Source organism: Aspergillus chevalieri, chromosome 3 (assembly GCF_016861735.1).
Source record: "Aspergillus chevalieri M1 DNA, chromosome 3, nearly complete sequence".
NCBI classification, from domain to species: Eukaryota; Fungi; Ascomycota; class Eurotiomycetes; order Eurotiales; family Aspergillaceae; genus Aspergillus; species Aspergillus chevalieri.
In genome coordinates this window covers 3,590,616-3,608,367 of record NC_057364.1, presented here as the reverse complement: position 1 = coordinate 3,608,367, position 17,752 = coordinate 3,590,616, and the positions used below count along the sequence as shown (strand labels likewise).

The 17,752-nt window shown below is 49.9% G+C and overlaps 7 protein-coding genes across 7 annotated transcripts; 4 read left to right on the top strand and 3 right to left on the bottom strand.

Annotated features, from left to right (window-relative positions):
- Nucleotides 1–273: 273 nt before the first annotated feature.
- Nucleotides 274–1,784, top strand: chs3 (putative chitin synthase activator (Chs3); the record flags this gene model as incomplete). Its single annotated transcript, XM_043277951.1, has 2 exons — nucleotides 274–1,495; nucleotides 1,546–1,784. The coding sequence occupies 2 exons, from the start codon at nucleotides 274–276 to the stop codon at nucleotides 1,782–1,784; spliced, it is 1,461 nt and encodes a 486-aa protein (XP_043135779.1).
- A 563-nt stretch (nucleotides 1,785–2,347) lies between these two features.
- On the top strand, nucleotides 2,348–2,686 carry ACHE_31243A (uncharacterized protein; the record flags this gene model as incomplete). Its single annotated transcript, XM_043277950.1, has 3 exons — nucleotides 2,348–2,440; nucleotides 2,510–2,593; nucleotides 2,663–2,686. 3 exons carry the CDS (start codon nucleotides 2,348–2,350, stop codon nucleotides 2,684–2,686), a joined length of 201 nt encoding a protein of 66 aa, XP_043135778.1.
- A 592-nt stretch (nucleotides 2,687–3,278) lies between these two features.
- On the bottom strand, nucleotides 3,279–3,608 carry ACHE_31242S (uncharacterized protein; the record flags this gene model as incomplete). The annotated part of the gene is made up of 1 exon (XM_043277949.1): nucleotides 3,279–3,608. One exon carries the CDS (start codon nucleotides 3,606–3,608, stop codon nucleotides 3,279–3,281), a length of 330 nt encoding a protein of 109 aa, XP_043135777.1.
- Nucleotides 3,609–4,487: 879 nt separating this feature from the next.
- Nucleotides 4,488–5,339, top strand: ACHE_31241A (2EXR domain-containing protein; the record flags this gene model as incomplete). The annotated part of the gene is made up of 1 exon (XM_043277948.1): nucleotides 4,488–5,339. The coding sequence occupies one exon, from the start codon at nucleotides 4,488–4,490 to the stop codon at nucleotides 5,337–5,339; it is 852 nt and encodes a 283-aa protein (XP_043135776.1).
- A 5,080-nt stretch (nucleotides 5,340–10,419) lies between these two features.
- Nucleotides 10,420–12,422, bottom strand: btgE (putative cell wall glucanase (Scw11); the record flags this gene model as incomplete). The annotated part of the gene is made up of 2 exons (XM_043277947.1): nucleotides 10,420–12,173; nucleotides 12,221–12,422. The coding sequence occupies 2 exons, from the start codon at nucleotides 12,420–12,422 to the stop codon at nucleotides 10,420–10,422; spliced, it is 1,956 nt and encodes a 651-aa protein (XP_043135775.1).
- Nucleotides 12,423–14,925: 2,503 nt separating this feature from the next.
- Nucleotides 14,926–15,294, top strand: ACHE_31239A (uncharacterized protein; the record flags this gene model as incomplete). The annotated part of the gene is made up of 2 exons (XM_043277946.1): nucleotides 14,926–14,997; nucleotides 15,067–15,294. 2 exons carry the CDS (start codon nucleotides 14,926–14,928, stop codon nucleotides 15,292–15,294), a joined length of 300 nt encoding a protein of 99 aa, XP_043135774.1.
- A 232-nt stretch (nucleotides 15,295–15,526) lies between these two features.
- coaT (acetyl-CoA hydrolase ACH1) lies at nucleotides 15,527–17,164 on the bottom strand (the record flags this gene model as incomplete). Its single annotated transcript, XM_043277945.1, has 2 exons — nucleotides 15,527–16,961; nucleotides 17,025–17,164. The coding sequence occupies 2 exons, from the start codon at nucleotides 17,162–17,164 to the stop codon at nucleotides 15,527–15,529; spliced, it is 1,575 nt and encodes a 524-aa protein (XP_043135773.1).
- Nucleotides 17,165–17,752: the final 588 nt, after the last annotated feature.

Here is a 17,752-nt window from a genome sequence, read left to right as displayed (position 1 = left end):
CCCAGCCAGGCGAGCAAACAGCTGTTCTGTGGCTGATTCGCTTTGGTTTGTTGGGATGCTATGCCTTTATTCACTGCTAGCAACAATGGTGTCTTTGTCAGAATTCTATATTCTGATGATGTCCGCATTCTTGACGTCTGGGAATGCATTGCAAGTGTCGCACAATTGCTGTCGAATACTCTCCATGTGACCAAGTTGAATATCTTGCTTTTGTCTGGGAGTAATCGCATTGCGCTGATTTGTTCATTGCCATATTCTTGCTTGAACAGAACCATGGAATCTATTGAACGGCCTAGGAGCTGCTACATCCCTCGCAAACCGCTACCTTGGAATGCGCAACTCGAAGATGCACCCCACAGAGACTCGTTCGCATCCAGCAACGGCTCATGGTCTGTCGTAAGCGACAGTCTAGATAGCATCGCGCTGGGCGATAGCTTCTCCTCCGCATCAGAACGAGCTCGCCGCTCGCCCAGAGACTATCGCGCGTTCTCATTCTCACGGCTCTCCACAGCTTCGCCCGGTTTTCGACTCTCGTGGCTCGAAGGATACTCCCAGTCTAGTCCCGCAGTCAATCCAGGGAATGCGCATCTCCGGCCGTCAGACGGGGACAAGGCATCCCTGTTCCGTCAAAAGCAAACGTTCGACATGTACCTTGCAAACGTGAAAAAGACAGACAACGCCACCGTGCAGTACGAGTTTGCACTCTTTCTCCTCGATTCTATTCAGAGCCAGTCGACAGAGTCTACCGAAATGACTCCAGATCATTTGCGGAAAGCAGCGAAATCGATACTGCGACGCCTATCCGACCGCAGTCACCCGCATGCGCAATATTACCTTGGTGATGGATATGCATCAGGGCTGTTTAGCAAAGGGACAGAGGACTATGACCGCGCATTTCCGCTTTTTGTTGCAGCCAGCAAACACGGCCATGTTGAGGCGTGCTATCGCGCGGCGCTGTGTTATGAGTTTGGCTGGGGTACACGAGTCGAAGCTGCTCGCGCAGCACAGTTCTACCGACAAGCAGCGTCGAAGAACCATCCTGGCGCGATGTTGCGGATGGCACAAGCTTGTCTAGCAGGGGACATGGGTCTTGGACGGAAGCGGTACCGAGAGGGAATCAAGTGGATGAAACGGGCCAGCGAGTCGTCTGACATGCAGTATAATTCTGCACCATATGAGCTAGGATTACTGCATGAAAAAGGATACGGCGATGATGTCTTCCCGGACGCCTCATATGCCGCACAGCTATTCACGAGATCGGCTGAATTGGGCCATGCAGAGGCTTGTTATCGACTTGGCGACGCGTATGAGCATGGGAAACTACAATGTCCGCGAGATCCGGAGTTAAGCATTCATTACTATACATGCGCTGCGGAGCAGGGACATTCATTAGCCATGATGGCCTTGTGTGCGTGGTACCTGGTCGGAGCGGAGCCGATCTTGGAGCAAGATGCGAGCGAGGCGTATGAATGGGCCAAGCAAGCTGCAGACTTAGGTACCTTGCTCATGGAATCACAGTATGACATTTGTTGCTGACATCTGCAGAGCTGCCAAAAGCTCAATACGCTGTTGGCTTCTTCACAGAAATCGGCCTGGGCTGTGAGCGGGACCCATTCGAAGCCAACGCTTGGTATGTGCGTGCGGCCGATCAGGGCGATATCCGAGCGACACAGCGGATATCCACGATCCGTGCAGCGGATGGATTCGACGTGGATGAGAGGCCTGCGAAGGGGAAGAAACGAACGGGTATGCCGCTGTCAACGTCGTTTCGGAATCATATGTAAATGCTAACAAGAGCCGAGCAGATGAACATCGGGCGAAATGGCTAGGAATTTTTTGACACCCACTCAGGGCTGGCGTTGGATATTGGAATTACTGGCATGATATCAGGCGGCTGTCTTTTCTGTCGTTTACAGCATCTTTCATTTGTATTGTATTGTACTTTAAGCGAATCTCCTATGTTGATACTATCCCGATTGGGAAATCCAGGCACCGACCAATCACCTCCTGTCGATCAATTTCCAAAAATATCGCTATCAGCATCCTCCTATCTTCTTCTTCACTTCTTCTCTTCCTTCTTCCTCTTCTTTTCCTTCTTCTCTTCTTCAATAAATCCACGTTCCTTTTTGCCTCGTGCTTCAGTCCATTCCTTTCAGGTACGTTCTCAAATAAGTTAGACACATTCCATTGCACCTTTGACAATTGACGGCTGGTCCACCGCGTGTTCCTCCACCACCATACCATCCCTTGTTCAATTCGTTCCTGCGTTCACTGACAGCTTTCTCCAACAACCAGATCTATCTTCGTCAGTCGTTTCCAAACAACTTTCCAAAAAGAAACCATCACAATGCAATTCCTCGCCGCCTTGACCTTCCTCGCTACCGCCACCGTTGCGGTCGCCCTGCCCGGCATCAACATGGCCCAGGCGTCTTGCCAATCCGTACGTTTTCATACAAACTCTAATACACATATATATTTTTGGGGGTTTATCACTAATGGGGTGTTATAGGGCGCGAAATCCTGCACCAACCTCACCATCGCCGACGCCCACGGCAGCACCTGCTGCGCTCCTCTCGTCTGCGATGAAGCCAGCGTAAGTGGCTCCATACAACGACAGAAACGAGATAAATAAATGGACATGAAGCTGATGAGTGACCAACAGTTCTGCCGCCTTCCGTACTACTAAATCAACCTGCCTGTCATTTGATGGACCGGATAAATGGACAAGGAGGATGGAGTACAGTACATACATACGTGCGGTGCGCGCAGGCTTGGCCATTATGAAAAGGAAATAAATATTTTTAACGGTCGGACAGAGTGTGGATAAGTAAAATACATGTGCAGGTGTCTACTGGCGAGTTTCATTCGTTGTATTTAGTTGATACTCTCAAGGAATATTAATGTCTGCGCATTGCCATGCTCTCCATCGGCCGGTCTTAGCTTCGTCGTTGCCTTCTTTATTATCTACGTTGTTTTGAGAGGATGTTCTTAGTTGTTGACCGAAACAATGGCATATGACTTTTTTGGAGAAAAGTAGATTTGAAGCGATAAAGACAGAAACCTGCTGCCAGTCGGCCGAGCTTAAACTCCAGTAGTGGAGAACTCCATACAACGACTCAACAGCTACCATGAACCCCATTGATTGCATTGCTGTCTTGCAGCCCGTTTACAGCTCCAAGACGTATCAACATGGCGACAAGCCCTTGTCCTAGAGTCGCTAGCCACATCAGCAATGAAGGTTCCCTATATTGAAGGACCCGAGGAAAGGAACGTACAGCCTAATGAACATGCTGATTGACAAGCTGTTGCGCCGCGTTATTTGCGCTGGCAGCCTCACCCTTCGTTTTAACCCTGTGTACACTCGAGACAATAATAACATGGGACCTTGCGTTTCTGTGGGCCTGGAACCTGTTGTGAGACCAATTTCCTATGTTGTGGAGGACCAAGTCGTCTTGGTTGTCGGGGATAGTTCCGCCGGCTTTTTGTTCATTGCCGCCGTGTCCGTTTACGCCCCCTGTTGTGTATCCTGTTGAGTAGGAGATTCGTGAGGCGATGGCCTGGGTGGCTAAGAGCAGGGCTGTGAGGAGGAGCGCTTTTAAGTTGAGCATGTTTGCTGATTGTCGGTGTGGGACTTCGGGTTTGTTGTAACTGTCAGATGTGCCGTGAGTGCTCTGAAGAGTCTTCTTGATCGGTGGCACTTGCAATGGCTCTTATATATTAAGACTCGTCCAGGAGCATGTCAACAGCACCCGAAGCCCATCCCATCGAGTGACGCGTCGTCTCATATATCAATATCGGTGACTTACTGGCAGGCCATTGTGGGATAGCAGCATGAAAAAGGAGAGAGCGAGACCGAACCTCTCCAACTGGAGGCTCTGGGCTATCTACGGGGTGCAACGGGATTGATAGCCCTAGTCCAAGCAAGACAATGATGTCAAGCACGCCCTACACCATCTACTACATGTGTTCTGTGATACTGAGGCTCTTTGAGTATACTCCATATGTTGAATTCCCCGTTGCTTCGCTCGTTCTGCACTGCCATTATGCGGTGTAGGGGTAGTACTATAGTGTAACAGCATGGTTAATCTCCAATGCTGATATGTACTAAATATTCCGGACTGACTGTTCTAGTGGGGGGCGTTTCTGCCTTCTGAGGATCTAAGCTTGTTGTTACATGTGTTTGTATGACATGTGGGTGTGTAAGATTAGCTGATGACAGCTGCTATGTCAATGCCCAGGTGGGTATACCGATGGCCTCATTACTGAGGATCTATTGCAATTTTACACTAGTGCTGATACTGGCCGAGCTCACTGCAAAAGAACTATTCTAATTCAACCGCATCGCCAACATCAAAGCAGGGAATATATTGACTAATCCAAAAGCAAACGACACATCTCCTCCATCTGACATCTCCCCATAGAGACTCTTCTATATCATCCAGTGCCATCACGCACATTTCAGTTAAACATCCAGAACTCCAGAGACCATGGCAGCCAAATTCTCCCTCTTCCCACTCCTCCCCGCAGAACTCCGCACCCAAATCTGGCAAGATGCACTCCCCGACAAAATCACCCAGCCCCTCTACTTCTACAAAAAAGGCTGCTGGTCTCGCCGCCTCGTAACAGAAGCCGATCCAGACTACGACTTTGAAGATCCCCACCTCAACTTAAACTTCGAATTCCGCCACGAGCTACTAGACGACGTTGAATTCGAAGTCCCTCTCTTCTACGTTAACCGCGAAGCCCGTGGTTTCGCCCTAGCCTGGGTACGCGAGCAAGGTCTCAAGATACAGTTCCAAAATGATAAAGGGTGTCTCGTGTTCATCCGCGCGTTTGACCCCAAGCATGATACATTATACGTCCCCCTGAATAAATGGGACGAATTCTGCCGCGAGCCGTTTGATCGAACTTTCGAGCCGGATCTTGTGGAGCGGAATGTTAACTGTCCTGCTCCGGCATTTACGCGTATTGCTGTGTCTGAGGTGCTTCTGGGGGAAGAGATCAACCCGCTATGTGAGCTTTTTGATTATTACGTCAGTATTCAGGAGGTGTTTGTTGTTGTCGATGCACCACCGGATTTAGATATACAGCCTGAGGAGAACAGTGAAGATGATGGGGAGAGGTTGCAGAGAAGGTGGGAGATTGAGAGCGGTGCAATGGGAGCGAGATTCTGCTGGGATAATGATCGTGGGGAATTTGAGTGGGCGGATAGGGAGGGTTTCGGCGACAAAGTTTCACGCGAGTTGATAGAGGATGCTACTAACGGGATAAGCGAGAAGCTTGTGGAGAATGGAAGGCGCAGATTTGAGGTTCGGCCTGTCCTTGCTTTCAGGAAATGAGCGATGTCGTGTCTCGTGATATTCTGGTATGAGAGGAAGTTGGAGGAGCGAGCGCTGGAGGTTTGCAACTCCTTTGGTGCTTATGGGCTAGCTTGTGACAATTTGAATGGGTCATTCAGATACTGCAACTGACTTGCAAGGCTTCTGCTGTGCTCTACTGGCGGTTTCCATTTATGCTCTGTCAAATATTTATTTGATACATTCAAGAGATAATGACTTGATGACCCGACGTATGTCCAAAAATATTCAGCCTTAACGAAGCCCCTGTCCCGTTCGTTTTATTAGAGAGGATCAGCCATCCGATTCAACTATTCACCATATGTTCATGGCTAGAACTGTTACCTCTCAGCCAGGCATGAAACACGGTACCAGTCACCGTTGCTGCCCCAGGAACACACGACATGTTTTAATACAGGCGCCACCATGCGCAATTGTTCTTATTGCGTTCATTATCTGTGTCTGAGTTCAGTCCAGACTTTGTAGACCAGTCGATGTTGAAGCCTTGACCGCGACTTCGCTGCAAGTGCGTATAATGTACTTGTTTGATGTATACGGAATTGATTCAATAAATGGTGCAATTTCTTTATATCTCAATTGGCCGCGATGATGACGTTGGCTTCTAAGAGGGTGGTACGTGAGTAAGCTTCTTTTCTGAAAGCGTCGTACACCAAGCTGAAGGGTCAACTGTGTGTTTGTCAAGGCTAATACTCCTAATTCCTTTGTCACCAAGCCGAAAAACGACACGTACGTGGAGGTGAAGTATCTCAGAGACGTAAGCAGAAACTGCATTATTGAGGTTTTGTATGGCTGGCTTAAATAATTGCTAGGTGTAGACTCATGTCTTCGAGTCAAGATCCTCCAAGGCGAGTCAATCCCAGCCGTTACACCTGTGGTGAGACCGTGCTGGGGGGCAAATTGTGAATAGCTCATTCTTATCTTATATTTCAGTATTTGCCTGTTCCAGAAACATTGTTAGCCTAGCCGAGTGATACAAACTTCCAGGGGAAACCGTGAATTACCCATTAGCGCATTTGTCGAGAAGCTCTGGCTACTGCGTGTTTCGGGGGTGAAGCGATATACATCGTATGGAATATCGGTCGGTTTACATTATCTTCAAGTATCTCTGGGCTACGACGCATTTCCGGTACTGTGTAAGCCAGAAGGGTATATTATAGTAGCCCAAAAAAGGCTCACATCAAGCAAGAAACAGCAGATCATTTTATGAGAGGCGAAAATGAAGCTGCAACAGACATGGCGTACCGATATAGACATTTGCGGAAGACTTTCCACATGGGTGACTGAAGCGAGGGAAATGACAGCAGCGACATGCTGGGTTTGAACGGACACTCCTCCTGTTAACATATGCAATATACGGCATTCCATATGTCGAAACTGCGAGCCAGTTCCTGCTGTTTGTGCATCCTATAAGGGCTGAATTAGCCCTGTTTATCACTTGAAGTAGAAGATCGCTTACTTAGTATATGGCTGCCATTAAATCGATCACAACCCTTGAGTAGCCCAACCATTAGTCCGGGGGAAATTCGATCAATGCCTTGGATTTTCGATGTAGCGTTTCCGAAGGACAACTGTGCTGGTCCTTCCTGCGTTTACCGATTTCCCATGCCTTCAATATTGTTAACGAAACCGCTGTCGTTTAATACCTGTAGCTTTGTTGAAAAGAAACCCATATAATAAAATTAAAGCCGACATTCTATCAAATGCATCCGTCACGAGGTGCACATTTTTGGAGAATCTTTGACAGTAATAAGTAACCAGGGTTGAAAATTGGAAATTGGCCTAGTTGTAGCCAATTTACTCGCTCGCCAGCTACTATATTGTGAAAGGTTAAGTATGCTTGATGCCATAATGCTGGACTTGCTCCATTGGCGTTGTCACTTCGTGTTTTCTTGCCTTCGCGGCTATAAAAAGGCATCAAGTCGGTTCCCTCCAACTCATGCTGTCCAGCACGCACAGCAGCCTGTAAGTTCGCTCAGGTAGCTATTCTCGTGTTAGCAGATGCACTGATAGAAGGACCATTCATAAGACCCACTAGACGACAGGCGCCATCACCACCGCGCCTCATCCATACATCTGTCGCACTTCGCATGACCGTCGCTGAAGGAGCACACACGAGGGTGTTTGATCTGGAGATGCCGGGAGAAACCTTTGGCACCGCTAAACCTCACCAACATCCTAATAATTGTCCTCCTCCACTTGTAGGCGCGCTTTCTCGCCCTCCTCGTTAGGCCTGTACATAATGCGCACGCGCGGCACTGTGTCCTAACAAAAGAATTGTCCGTTCTGCAAAGGTTAGCATTTCTTGTCCAATCGGTCGGAACATCCCTGTCCAAGGCATTATGGCTGCATGCTACTCACCATAATGTGATGGAGTCATTGAGGAAGAGCTTCCAGTACAACAGATTCTCCTCATTTGGAAGAATTTCCGAATTGACATCTGACAGACATTGATAAACCAACTAAAAGTAAGTAATTCCGCAGAGAGCAAAAAAGAAAGAGCTTGAAAATGGGACATTACAGTGGTTGACCGGATTAGGAATGGAATCCGACTCGATTCTCAGATACTTTGGTGGAGACCCCGACATCTTGCGAAGCTTATCCAGCGGTATTATAAGCATGATTGATAGGTCTATCCTTTTCATGCACCACTGATGGTCATGCGTTCTGAGCTTGGCCTCAATATTCTTAACTATTTTCATTGGTTATCCGTCTTGCCTCACCGGTTGTATTATCCTCGCTCTTCAAGGACCAGCCTGTGGAAGGCCGTTGAACATCATCATCATCATCATCACGGCTGTATGTAGTGACGATCAACATGTGTATGTTAGCCTCATGGCTGAAGCGACGTGACACCAACAGGCTTAAGTTCGCTGTCTGATTAACGGTGGGTATGTGGCAGATATATGGAAACTGCTTGTATGTCTAAACCGTCCACCGGCTGCCAATGCCTGTGGTCGAACCTGTTCCTATCACTGATAAGTAGCTGTGGGGTAACCATCATCGTCCCCACGCCTGATTAGAATTAATGCCTTCGTAAACGGCAGGGAGCATGGTGGCAATTATCGCTGCAAGGCCTTCCATGTCACGATGGCTTTTTGTGTTCCACGGACCGTACATCTGCGTGGTTTCAAGGCAAGCATTGATGACAGGGCCATCCTTCATAATCTACCCACTGTTGATTGTACTCGCAAAATGACAGAAACATCCCTCCAAACCGCAAAGCTCCATTATAGAGGCGCTATGTTGTCAATACCGTCCCTATACGGCGGCATACTTCCCAAAGCCCATTGCAGGGAGCGCCGCGAGTATACATCTCTTTGGACAGGAGGTTGCAATTCCGGGTACCTTCAACTCGTCAATGGCTGCTGCTATATTGATGTGGAGCGTATAAGCAACCGATCTCACGACCGTTCGTGTTGTCTGTCAATGAAAACGAATCGGCCATCAACTTCCTTTCACCCGATAGATAGGTGTGTGAGCTACCACAAGCTCATGCTGGCCGTTGTGCTGGCGCAGACACATCAAAATCCAAACTGTGTGGGTGATCTCCGTGCAGAGAAAAAGCTTTTGCTGCCATTTTGGTGATGTCGGAAGCTTCTTGTCTTAATGCGATCACGAAAGCTTGGGAAGCAAGGTGACTTGTAATCGACCGTATCGAACACGATCCTTAATCTATGCCACCATCTGCGTTCCATATACGACAGGAGATCTGTTACGCCAGATCGATTGGTTAAAAAGCAAGATTCAATGCGTCGATTCAGAAAGTAGTGTCGCCTTCAGATCCGTGCTGTTCTGCTCTCGTCGTATTCACCATTGATAGGTAACGCTCGCGTTGGATACGTCCAGCTCTTCCAACGTCACGGCATCAGAAATCTCTTGGTTCCAGCCTCCTCAAGGGAGTTGTAGATAGGTGTGGCAGTAAGCAGGAGATAGAAGCCACACCTCAAGGCACCCACTACTCTCTCCAAATCGAATAAAAGAAAAAAAAAAAAAGAGCAAGAACAGAACATTTAGCAAGCATCCTGCCGATAACGCCTGTAGCATTTTCAACTTTTATATTGTTTCTAGCACTTGTCTTGTCACCACGAATAGATCGGACATAGAAGCCCAAGCCCAAGCGCGTGGGAGACGATTCGAATGCCATCAAACCATCCATAACATGAGGTATAGTTTAGCAAAGCGCCAATTAGAAAGGATATATAAACTCCCCTCAAAATAGATTGTAAACTAGATCAATGGGAGCACTCGCGGAAGTCACCATTGCGTCAATGGGCGCTCTCAACATCGGTGTTTCGCCTTCTGCCAACGTCCTGATATGACAGTTCGTCCTGCATTGCTTGTAAGTTCGAACGATGGATTTTGTGTCGAACCACCTGCACTTCAAAGTCCGCTCGTTTGCTCGTACGGCGATGCGGTTCCTTCGACATTCTTCATCGAACAAATCAGATGCTGTTCTCATCGTCCGGGATGTTGCGTGGGTAGGACGTCAAGTGTCGGTGCATTGCTTGAGGAGGGGCATTATAGACCGGTTGGAGGGGTTTGACGCCAAGTCGAAGACGTCTGGTCGGAGTCTCGGATGAGTGGATGGATGTAAATATAGGGATATGATAAGTTACGATAGAAGAGGCATTTATTTACTCCGTAGAACTCAAGAAGTATATAGTAGGGGGGATATAAAATATAGTAAGACAGCAAGGACAGAGAGAGAGGAAAGAAGAGAAGAGGGGCAAGGATAGAAACAAGCCCTCTTTATCTACAAATTGCTACAGTGAATCTACGGAAATATGCATAAAACCATCATAGCTCCGTCGGATTATCATATATCGAAACTAGTATAACAGCAAACAAAGAAAACCACGTACCCGGCGAGCACCTACAAGGAAGGAGAAGACACAAAAAAATATGTATGAAAAAAGAGTTAACTGTCGTTGTTTCCACATATACACAAGGACGACAGGAAGAAGGAAGGAAGGAAGCCAAAATCAAATATAGATATCGAAAATAAAAGTCAAACTCCAAAGCCTCCTGTACAAAGCTATTGTTGATTCTGGATCAAAGTGCTCTAGTTGAAGTTCTCGATGCAGCCCCAGTAGCGCTCGACATCGAACTCACCAGCATCCTTCCACAAGTCGTTGGCGAAGGAGAAGAACACGGACTGGCTACCAACCTCCTGCACCAGCGACTTGATGGCGGCGGCCTGCTGCTCCTTACCGGGAATGGCGGCACCGTTGGCCTGGCCATCGTTGGGCCAGCCGGTCTCGAGGATGACGACATCCTTGCCAGAGCAAATGCCCTCGAGGATCTTGACCTCGGACTTGGCGAACTTACCGGCCTGCTCGGCGGTGGTCTGGGCGTTGAAGAAGGGGTGGATGTTGGCACCGACGACGTCAATGGCCGAGCAGAGAGAAGAGCCCTCCTGCTGCCAGATGTTGATGGGCTCGGAGGTGGTCACGTCACCGGTGAAACCGGCCGACTTGAAGGACTGCTTGGCGGAGGTGATGAAGCCGGCGAGAGAGCCAACGTCGACGTAGCCGTCCTGGATGGCCTCGTTACCGACGACGATCAGGGTGACGAGGTCCCACTGGGCCCACTTGGTGATGGCGGTGACCTGCTCCTGGGCACCCGAGATACCACTGTCGTCGATGTAGACACCGATGATCATCTTCAGACCGTGTTGCTTGGCAGCCTTGCCGACATACTCGAGACCGTTGCAGTCGGTGGCGTAGAGACGGATGTGGGAGAAGCCCTTCTGGGCGATTTCACCAACGTTCTTGAGCACAGTCGCCTCGTCCTGGCAGTTACCGTCGTTGGCATAGGGAGAGTAGGTCATACCCATCTGACCGTTGACGGCGCTTGGGATGGGAGTAGAAGAGCTGGTCGAGGACGAGGGGATGGCCGAGGTGGTGCTGACGGCAGGGGTGGTGCTGACGGCAGGGGTGGTGCTGACGGCAGGGGTGCTCACAGCGGTGGAGACGCTGGTGGTACTCTCCTCGGGGCAGACGTAGGTGTAGTCAGTGTTGGTGATGGTCATGGTGCGGTCAGGCTTGGTGTAGGTACCCGGAGTGTAGGTGGCCGGGGTAGGGTAGACCACGGCGGTGTTGGTGGGCACATAGGTGGTGATGGGCGCAATGGTGTAGGTACCGGCAGAGGGGCAGACGTAGGTGGTGGTCTCAATCACGCTGGTGGTGGTCGAGCCAGTGGGCTTGACGGTGGCGTAGGGGCAGGTGACGGTGGTCGCGGTCTCAACGACAGTGGTAACACCACCAATGGTGTGGGAACCGCTGGGGAGCTCAGTGCTGGCGGCACCGCAGACCGTGGTCGAGTCGGTCACGGTGATGGTCTTGGCGGGGATGGTGTAGACACCAGTGGAGGTGAAGCTGGTGATATCAGGGGTGGGGAGCTCCACGACAGCGGTGCTGGTGGTAGCAGGAGCCACGCTGCTGGGAGTGGTGACGGGAGCAACGGGGCTGGGGATGACAGACGATGAGGTCTGGGGAACCCAGGTCGAGCTCTCAACCACGGGGGTCTCGGTCGACGAGGAAGGAGCGGGAGCGGGAGACGAGGGAGCCTCCGAAGGAGGCTGAGAGGGGGTCTCGACGGGGGTCTCGACCGGAGTCTCGGGGGTCTCAGCGGGGACGGACGAAGTCTCCGGCTCGGGAGCTGGCGAAGGCGAAGCCGAAGGAGTAGTGGTGACGACGGTCACGGTGGTGTAGCTGGTCGACTCGAGAGTGGTGGTCAAATCAGCAGGAGGGACCGTGCTGGAGGTGGTGACGGGAGCAGGAGAGGGAGTCGAGGTGGTCTCCGGCAGGGGAATCACTGCTTCATTAGTGTCTTCTCCATCAATCGGTGGATAGGGTGCTTACAGGTAGGAGAGCCGTAGTAGGTGATGACCTCGGTGGTACAGCCGCAGGTCTCCTCCGCAACCGAAGAAGCAACGGATGAAGGCGCAGGGTTCTGAAGGGCCCGACGCTGGTGAGCAGCTTCGTGACCGCGACGGTGCATGTGGACGCCATCAGCAACAGCAGTACCGGCGATGGCGGCCGCAGCCAAAAGAGTAGCCCTCATAGTAAAGGATGGAAATGGGTTCGCAAATGCAAAGAAAGAATGCCCGCTGAACGAGTGAAGCGGTGGTCAGCAGTAGACCTTAATAAGGAACGACAAGAGAAGAGAAAACAAGAGGGCGCGAAATGGCAAAACTCGAGAGCAAACCGAAGGGAAAGAGGAAAAAGAAGAGAAGAAAAAGAGGGAAAGACGAGAAAGAAAAGGAGCAGCTCCAGAAACAAAACGAACCACAATACGCGGTTTTACCAAATTAATCAGGGGTGGGGAGTGGAAACGAGCCCCTGACCTGCCTCTCATTGGTTGGATGTCGAGGTCTAGCCCCGGGTCAGGCACCGAATGGAATTCATTGGCTGGGATAGTGGAGGTAGTGGGGTCTATCCGACACTGCCCACCACTAGCGTTGTACGTTACAGTACAATACAGCTGTACAAACGAAGATACGGAGTAGACAAGCGCCGAATCGAATGGAACGGTAGAATAGACAAACAGTGAGTAAACGCCATAAAATACAGCAACTACTAGAGAGTGCTCTAAGAGTACAGGGTACTCTGTACAGTTATTACGGTTCAGTCTGGCCAATTCCTATTGCTGGAAAGCCATTTTCTATTGGTCTCTACAGAATTAATTTCCGGGTCCCACCCCTCACCCATTATTGGGCAGTCTCGATGGACCCCCTGAATTTCCGGATTTTCAGATCGTCTGACAGAACAGATTTCTACATATCGTTACCAGGTGCAGTAAAGAATAGTGCACTTAAGAATAGATTCTGCTATATATAAGAACTGTCATGGTTCGTGTCTATGCACACAGGTAAGCTACGAGACAGAGTACAAGTAGAGTGGCTATGGCTAGGTTGCCGGCTGCCGAGTCTAGATCCCACCAAGCCTCACCGCTGAGTCCATTCCTTGGTGTCCTCTACGAGCTCATTTCCGGAGAATGGAGTTCCAGAAATCCTGTCTCACTTGGCCAACTGACAAGGACAAGTATAGCGCCTCCTTTTACTAACAGTGCGCCGTACAGAGTAGTCTCCCCACGAGCTACGCTTGGCAATCAATAGTCATGTCTCACTCGGCGCGCTCCGAGGAGTTTACGGAGAAACTTAACCGTAGGGTCGACCCTAGTCACCTGACTCGGTGGCGCTGATACGAGAGTACCCACGTAGCTGTAGAGTACAGAGTACGACCATCGTGGATACAATCTGCTTAGAATCATCTGGAAAGGCTTGTAACAGTCCAGTAAGGGCAACGATCCCGTACATATTTCCCCGTGACATTCCCTGTTTCATCAATGGGGATAAGCCCTGCCTTAAGCTTGTACGGAGTATGTACAGATTACTCTGCGTCGTGTTTTGCCATCCTCCAGGTCCTTCATGTTGACTCCGTGGCTAATAAGAGGCTGGTGACGGGTGGCTAGTAACCGACGCTGGGTACCACCACTATCATTTTCGATAAAGAAGCTGGTTATGCATGGTTAATTGAAGAAAAGAGGGCGTTTGTCTAATAGCACCCGGGCCTTTAGCTAAAACCTCATTGAACTTCTGGGCTCAACTACAATACGTAGTATACATATTCCCACCACTATATTATAGTCAAGTTCTGTACTCACTCGACCTGTGCCCCAATACATAACGAAGCAATCCGTACTGAAGTTCATATATACACTGAACTTCTACTAAGATCAGGCTTTCTATCTTGATTGGATTCGAGTTTGTACTTTGTACATCCGACGGCATTGCGGAGTCTCGCTACGCTGAACATGTACGGAGTACGAAGCACCGACTGCTTCAATGCAACTATCAACATCTATCTATCATTATAGTTCAGTCTGTTCGATTCTTGGTTTTAATAACATACATATATCTTCAGGGTCTAATATAAGCCGACCCGTACGTATCCTCGGTACTCATATCCGATCCACGGTAAACCAAACCCCGATCCAAGTCTACACTTGACAAGCAGGTCCTTCATAATATTAACATCCTAATATTCTCCACTATTAAATTCCGGTATATTAGAGGAATTTTTCCGCCGACAGACACTGTATACGATCACATGACACATCATGCCACATCCACACTCCGCAATCGTATCGAACTTGGTACATCACGCCACCAACAACATTACTCCGACATCAGAGAAAGCAATGCCTCGTGATCGCAATACTCTACCGTTATATGGTGTAGGTAATTGGTTTTGCATGCTACCATTGCCTGATCTACCATATCTACACCGCAGGCAACGAATGGCAGGACGAGTAAATGTAACGCCGCCATGTCAACATGCCATAGCGATTTCATGATCGAGAACAGTCTTTTCATTATTCCGATATGGACTCTAGATCTTATACATACATAGCGTAGTAGGGGGGTATAAAACCTCTACGCTGTTGCTCACTCTCTTCATCACCAACACCACCATCATATCCACATCGATCAATACAACACTCATACTTCATTTGTCTCCACCAAATCCTACAACCACTAAACCCCACGCCGTGCAACAACACAATGTCTTCTCCCTCCCGCTCCAACGACTACGGCTCCGACCTCTGGATCCGCGACTCGCAGTCTCAAACCCGCGTAAGCCTTCTTCTACCCATCAAACCCTACCCAACCCTTCCGGCAACACCACCGTTAACGCAAATACAGCGCCCCACATCCGGCCGCGGCCTCTTCGCCGGCCTCCAAGACGTAAAACACTACAATGTGGAAAACGGGTGGGCGAAGAGGAGTGTGAGGGATGAAAATCCGGGGATTCTGGGGTTTTTGGGGAGGTGGTACGTCTCTTGTCCCTGTTTTTGGATTGCGTTTCAGAGGGTGGCTAATGTTAATGGAAGGTGTAGGGTGTGGGGTGGGTATACGCCGCCGAGGGAGTGATTTTCCTATGTTTTCTGGGATTGCGGAGGGCATGGGGATCTGGGGATATTAGTATGATTGACGATTGTTACTTTATTGGGTCATACGGAGTAATATGGTTAAGGATATCAATGAATTCAATTCGTGCATTAATGCTCTGTACATGTCATGAAATTGCTAAACCAGACCTTTTAAAAAATAATATCCCAAACAAACCAAAAGAAATAAAATACAAATGAAACCCAAAAACAGCTTAATCCCAGCTGTTAATCTTCATCGTGCCATTCTCCGCCAGGTTCTTGTGCATCTTAAACGCATTAAACAACAGATGCGGCTCATGGCCCATGCCCTTCTTCAGGCACTCAAACTCCGCCCGATCCAAGTAATCAGTAAGAATAGGCTGGTAGTCAGGGTGCGCGCAGTTCTTGATAATGACGCGAGCGCGTTCTCTAGGCGAGAGACCACGCACGTCAGCAAATCCCTGCTCTGTGACGACCATGTCCAGATCGTGCTCTGTCTGGTCGATGTGTGTCGCAAAGGGGACGATGCACGAGACACCGGTGGGGTCGGTCTTGGAGGGACGGAAGGAAGGAGTATGCATAATGGAGTAGCGCGAGTTACGCAGGAAGTCGGCGGAGCCACCGAGACCGTTGAGCATGCGGGAGCCGAAGACGCAGGTGGAGTTTGCGTGCGCGTAGATGTCCACTTCGACAGGGGTGTTCATGCCGATGCAGCCCAGGCGGCGGATGATCTCGGGGGAGTTGGAGATGCCCTGGGGGCGGAGGAGGAGCTTGTCGGCGTAGCGGTCCCAGTTGTCGTAGAAGCGCTTGAAGCCGTCGGGCGAAAAGCGGATGGAGGTGGCAGTAGCGAAGTCGAGGTTGCCGCTGTCGAAGAGGTCGAGGAAGGTGTCTTGCAGGACTTCGGTCCAGACCTTGAGGTTTTTGAAGTTGGCGCCGCCCTTGGAGAGGCCGCCGACGACGGCGTTGGCGATGTTGCCAATGCCGGATTGTAGGGGGAGGAGGTTATTGGGGAGACGGCCATGGTCAACCTCGTGCTTGAGGAACTCGATCAGGTTACCCGCGATGGCCTGCGAGGTTTCATCCTCGGGCGTGTTGGGGGCTGTCTTGTCGGGGTAGTCACCCTCGACGATAGCAACGACCTTCTCCGGGTCGACGGGGATGTACGGAGTTCCGATACGGTCCTCGGGACGCATGATCATCATGGGCTTGCTGTACGGCGCCTGCTCAGGCACATAGATGTCATGCAGGCCCTCAAACGACGGCGTCGTCGTGTTCACCTCAATGATAACCTTATCCGCCATCTGCACGAGCTCCGGCGACGCACCAACCGATGCACCGGGGATAATTCCACCATTCTCGGTAATTGCAGACGCCTCGATAACCGCAACATCCAGCTTACCGCTGGGCTTGTTCAATGTGTACCACCCATTGATCAGGTCCTGGGGGAACATGCTCAGGTGCTTATCGAAGAACTTTATCCGGCCCGAGTTCAATCCCTTGGCGATCTCCCTGCCGACCTGGTGGGGACTGCGGCGCTCGATCATGTCCAATGCTGCCCAGCGGTTTTCAGTCTCTGCGCCGGACGAAGCACCGACGAACAGCGAGTATTTCAACTTTCCTTCGAGCTTGTTCTTTTCGACGTGGTCTGCCAGGGCGGTGGGGACTTTCCTGCAACGCAATTAGCACCATGTCATCACCAGCACAACAACCACATGCTAGAAGAAGACATACTTGGGGTATCCAACACCCGTAAACCCTGACCAGCCGATATACGAGCCATGAGGAAACAGGTCAACAAGATCCTCAGCCTTAGCCAGCTTGTTAAGGTACGAAGGCCGCTTAACACGGCTTCTGAGAAGAGCAGATGCCATTGTGTAAAGATCTGGAGAAGAGAGTGGAGAGTGTCAAGAATCTGGGGAAGAAGAAAAAACAAGAAAAGAAAAAGAGTGTGGAAAAAAACGAAGGAGAGGGAGGAGTTCAAATATAACCGGCTAAACCCCACGGGCACAGGGAGAGCAGCAGGTGGAGAGGCAAATCCACAAATCAGAACCGGCCATTCGGAATCCAGGGAAAGGAGAATGTACTATGAGTTCAGTTGGTCTGTTATTACATCGTAGTGCTACGGTGTAAGTACGGAGTAGGGCTATCACCTACACCGGCGTTCTAGTCTGCTATGCCTACGAACTGCAAAAAGAGACATGAAGAAAAGGAAATACACGGCTATTTGAATCCGTCCTTCCATTCTCCCGTCTTTTTTCTCAGCTCAATTCCGTAGAAATCCATCTGCTGGAGGAGTCTTTTCCTGTTCTCGATCATTATGACATTTCTCCGTTTTCGGACTAGCGTTGCCCCCAACGCCATGACGACGTCATGCCGGTTTCTCTCGGCATTTTCTCGATTCTTGTTCCCCTTTATTTTTTCCACTACTGTATACCCGTTTCTCCCTCCTATAACGGCAT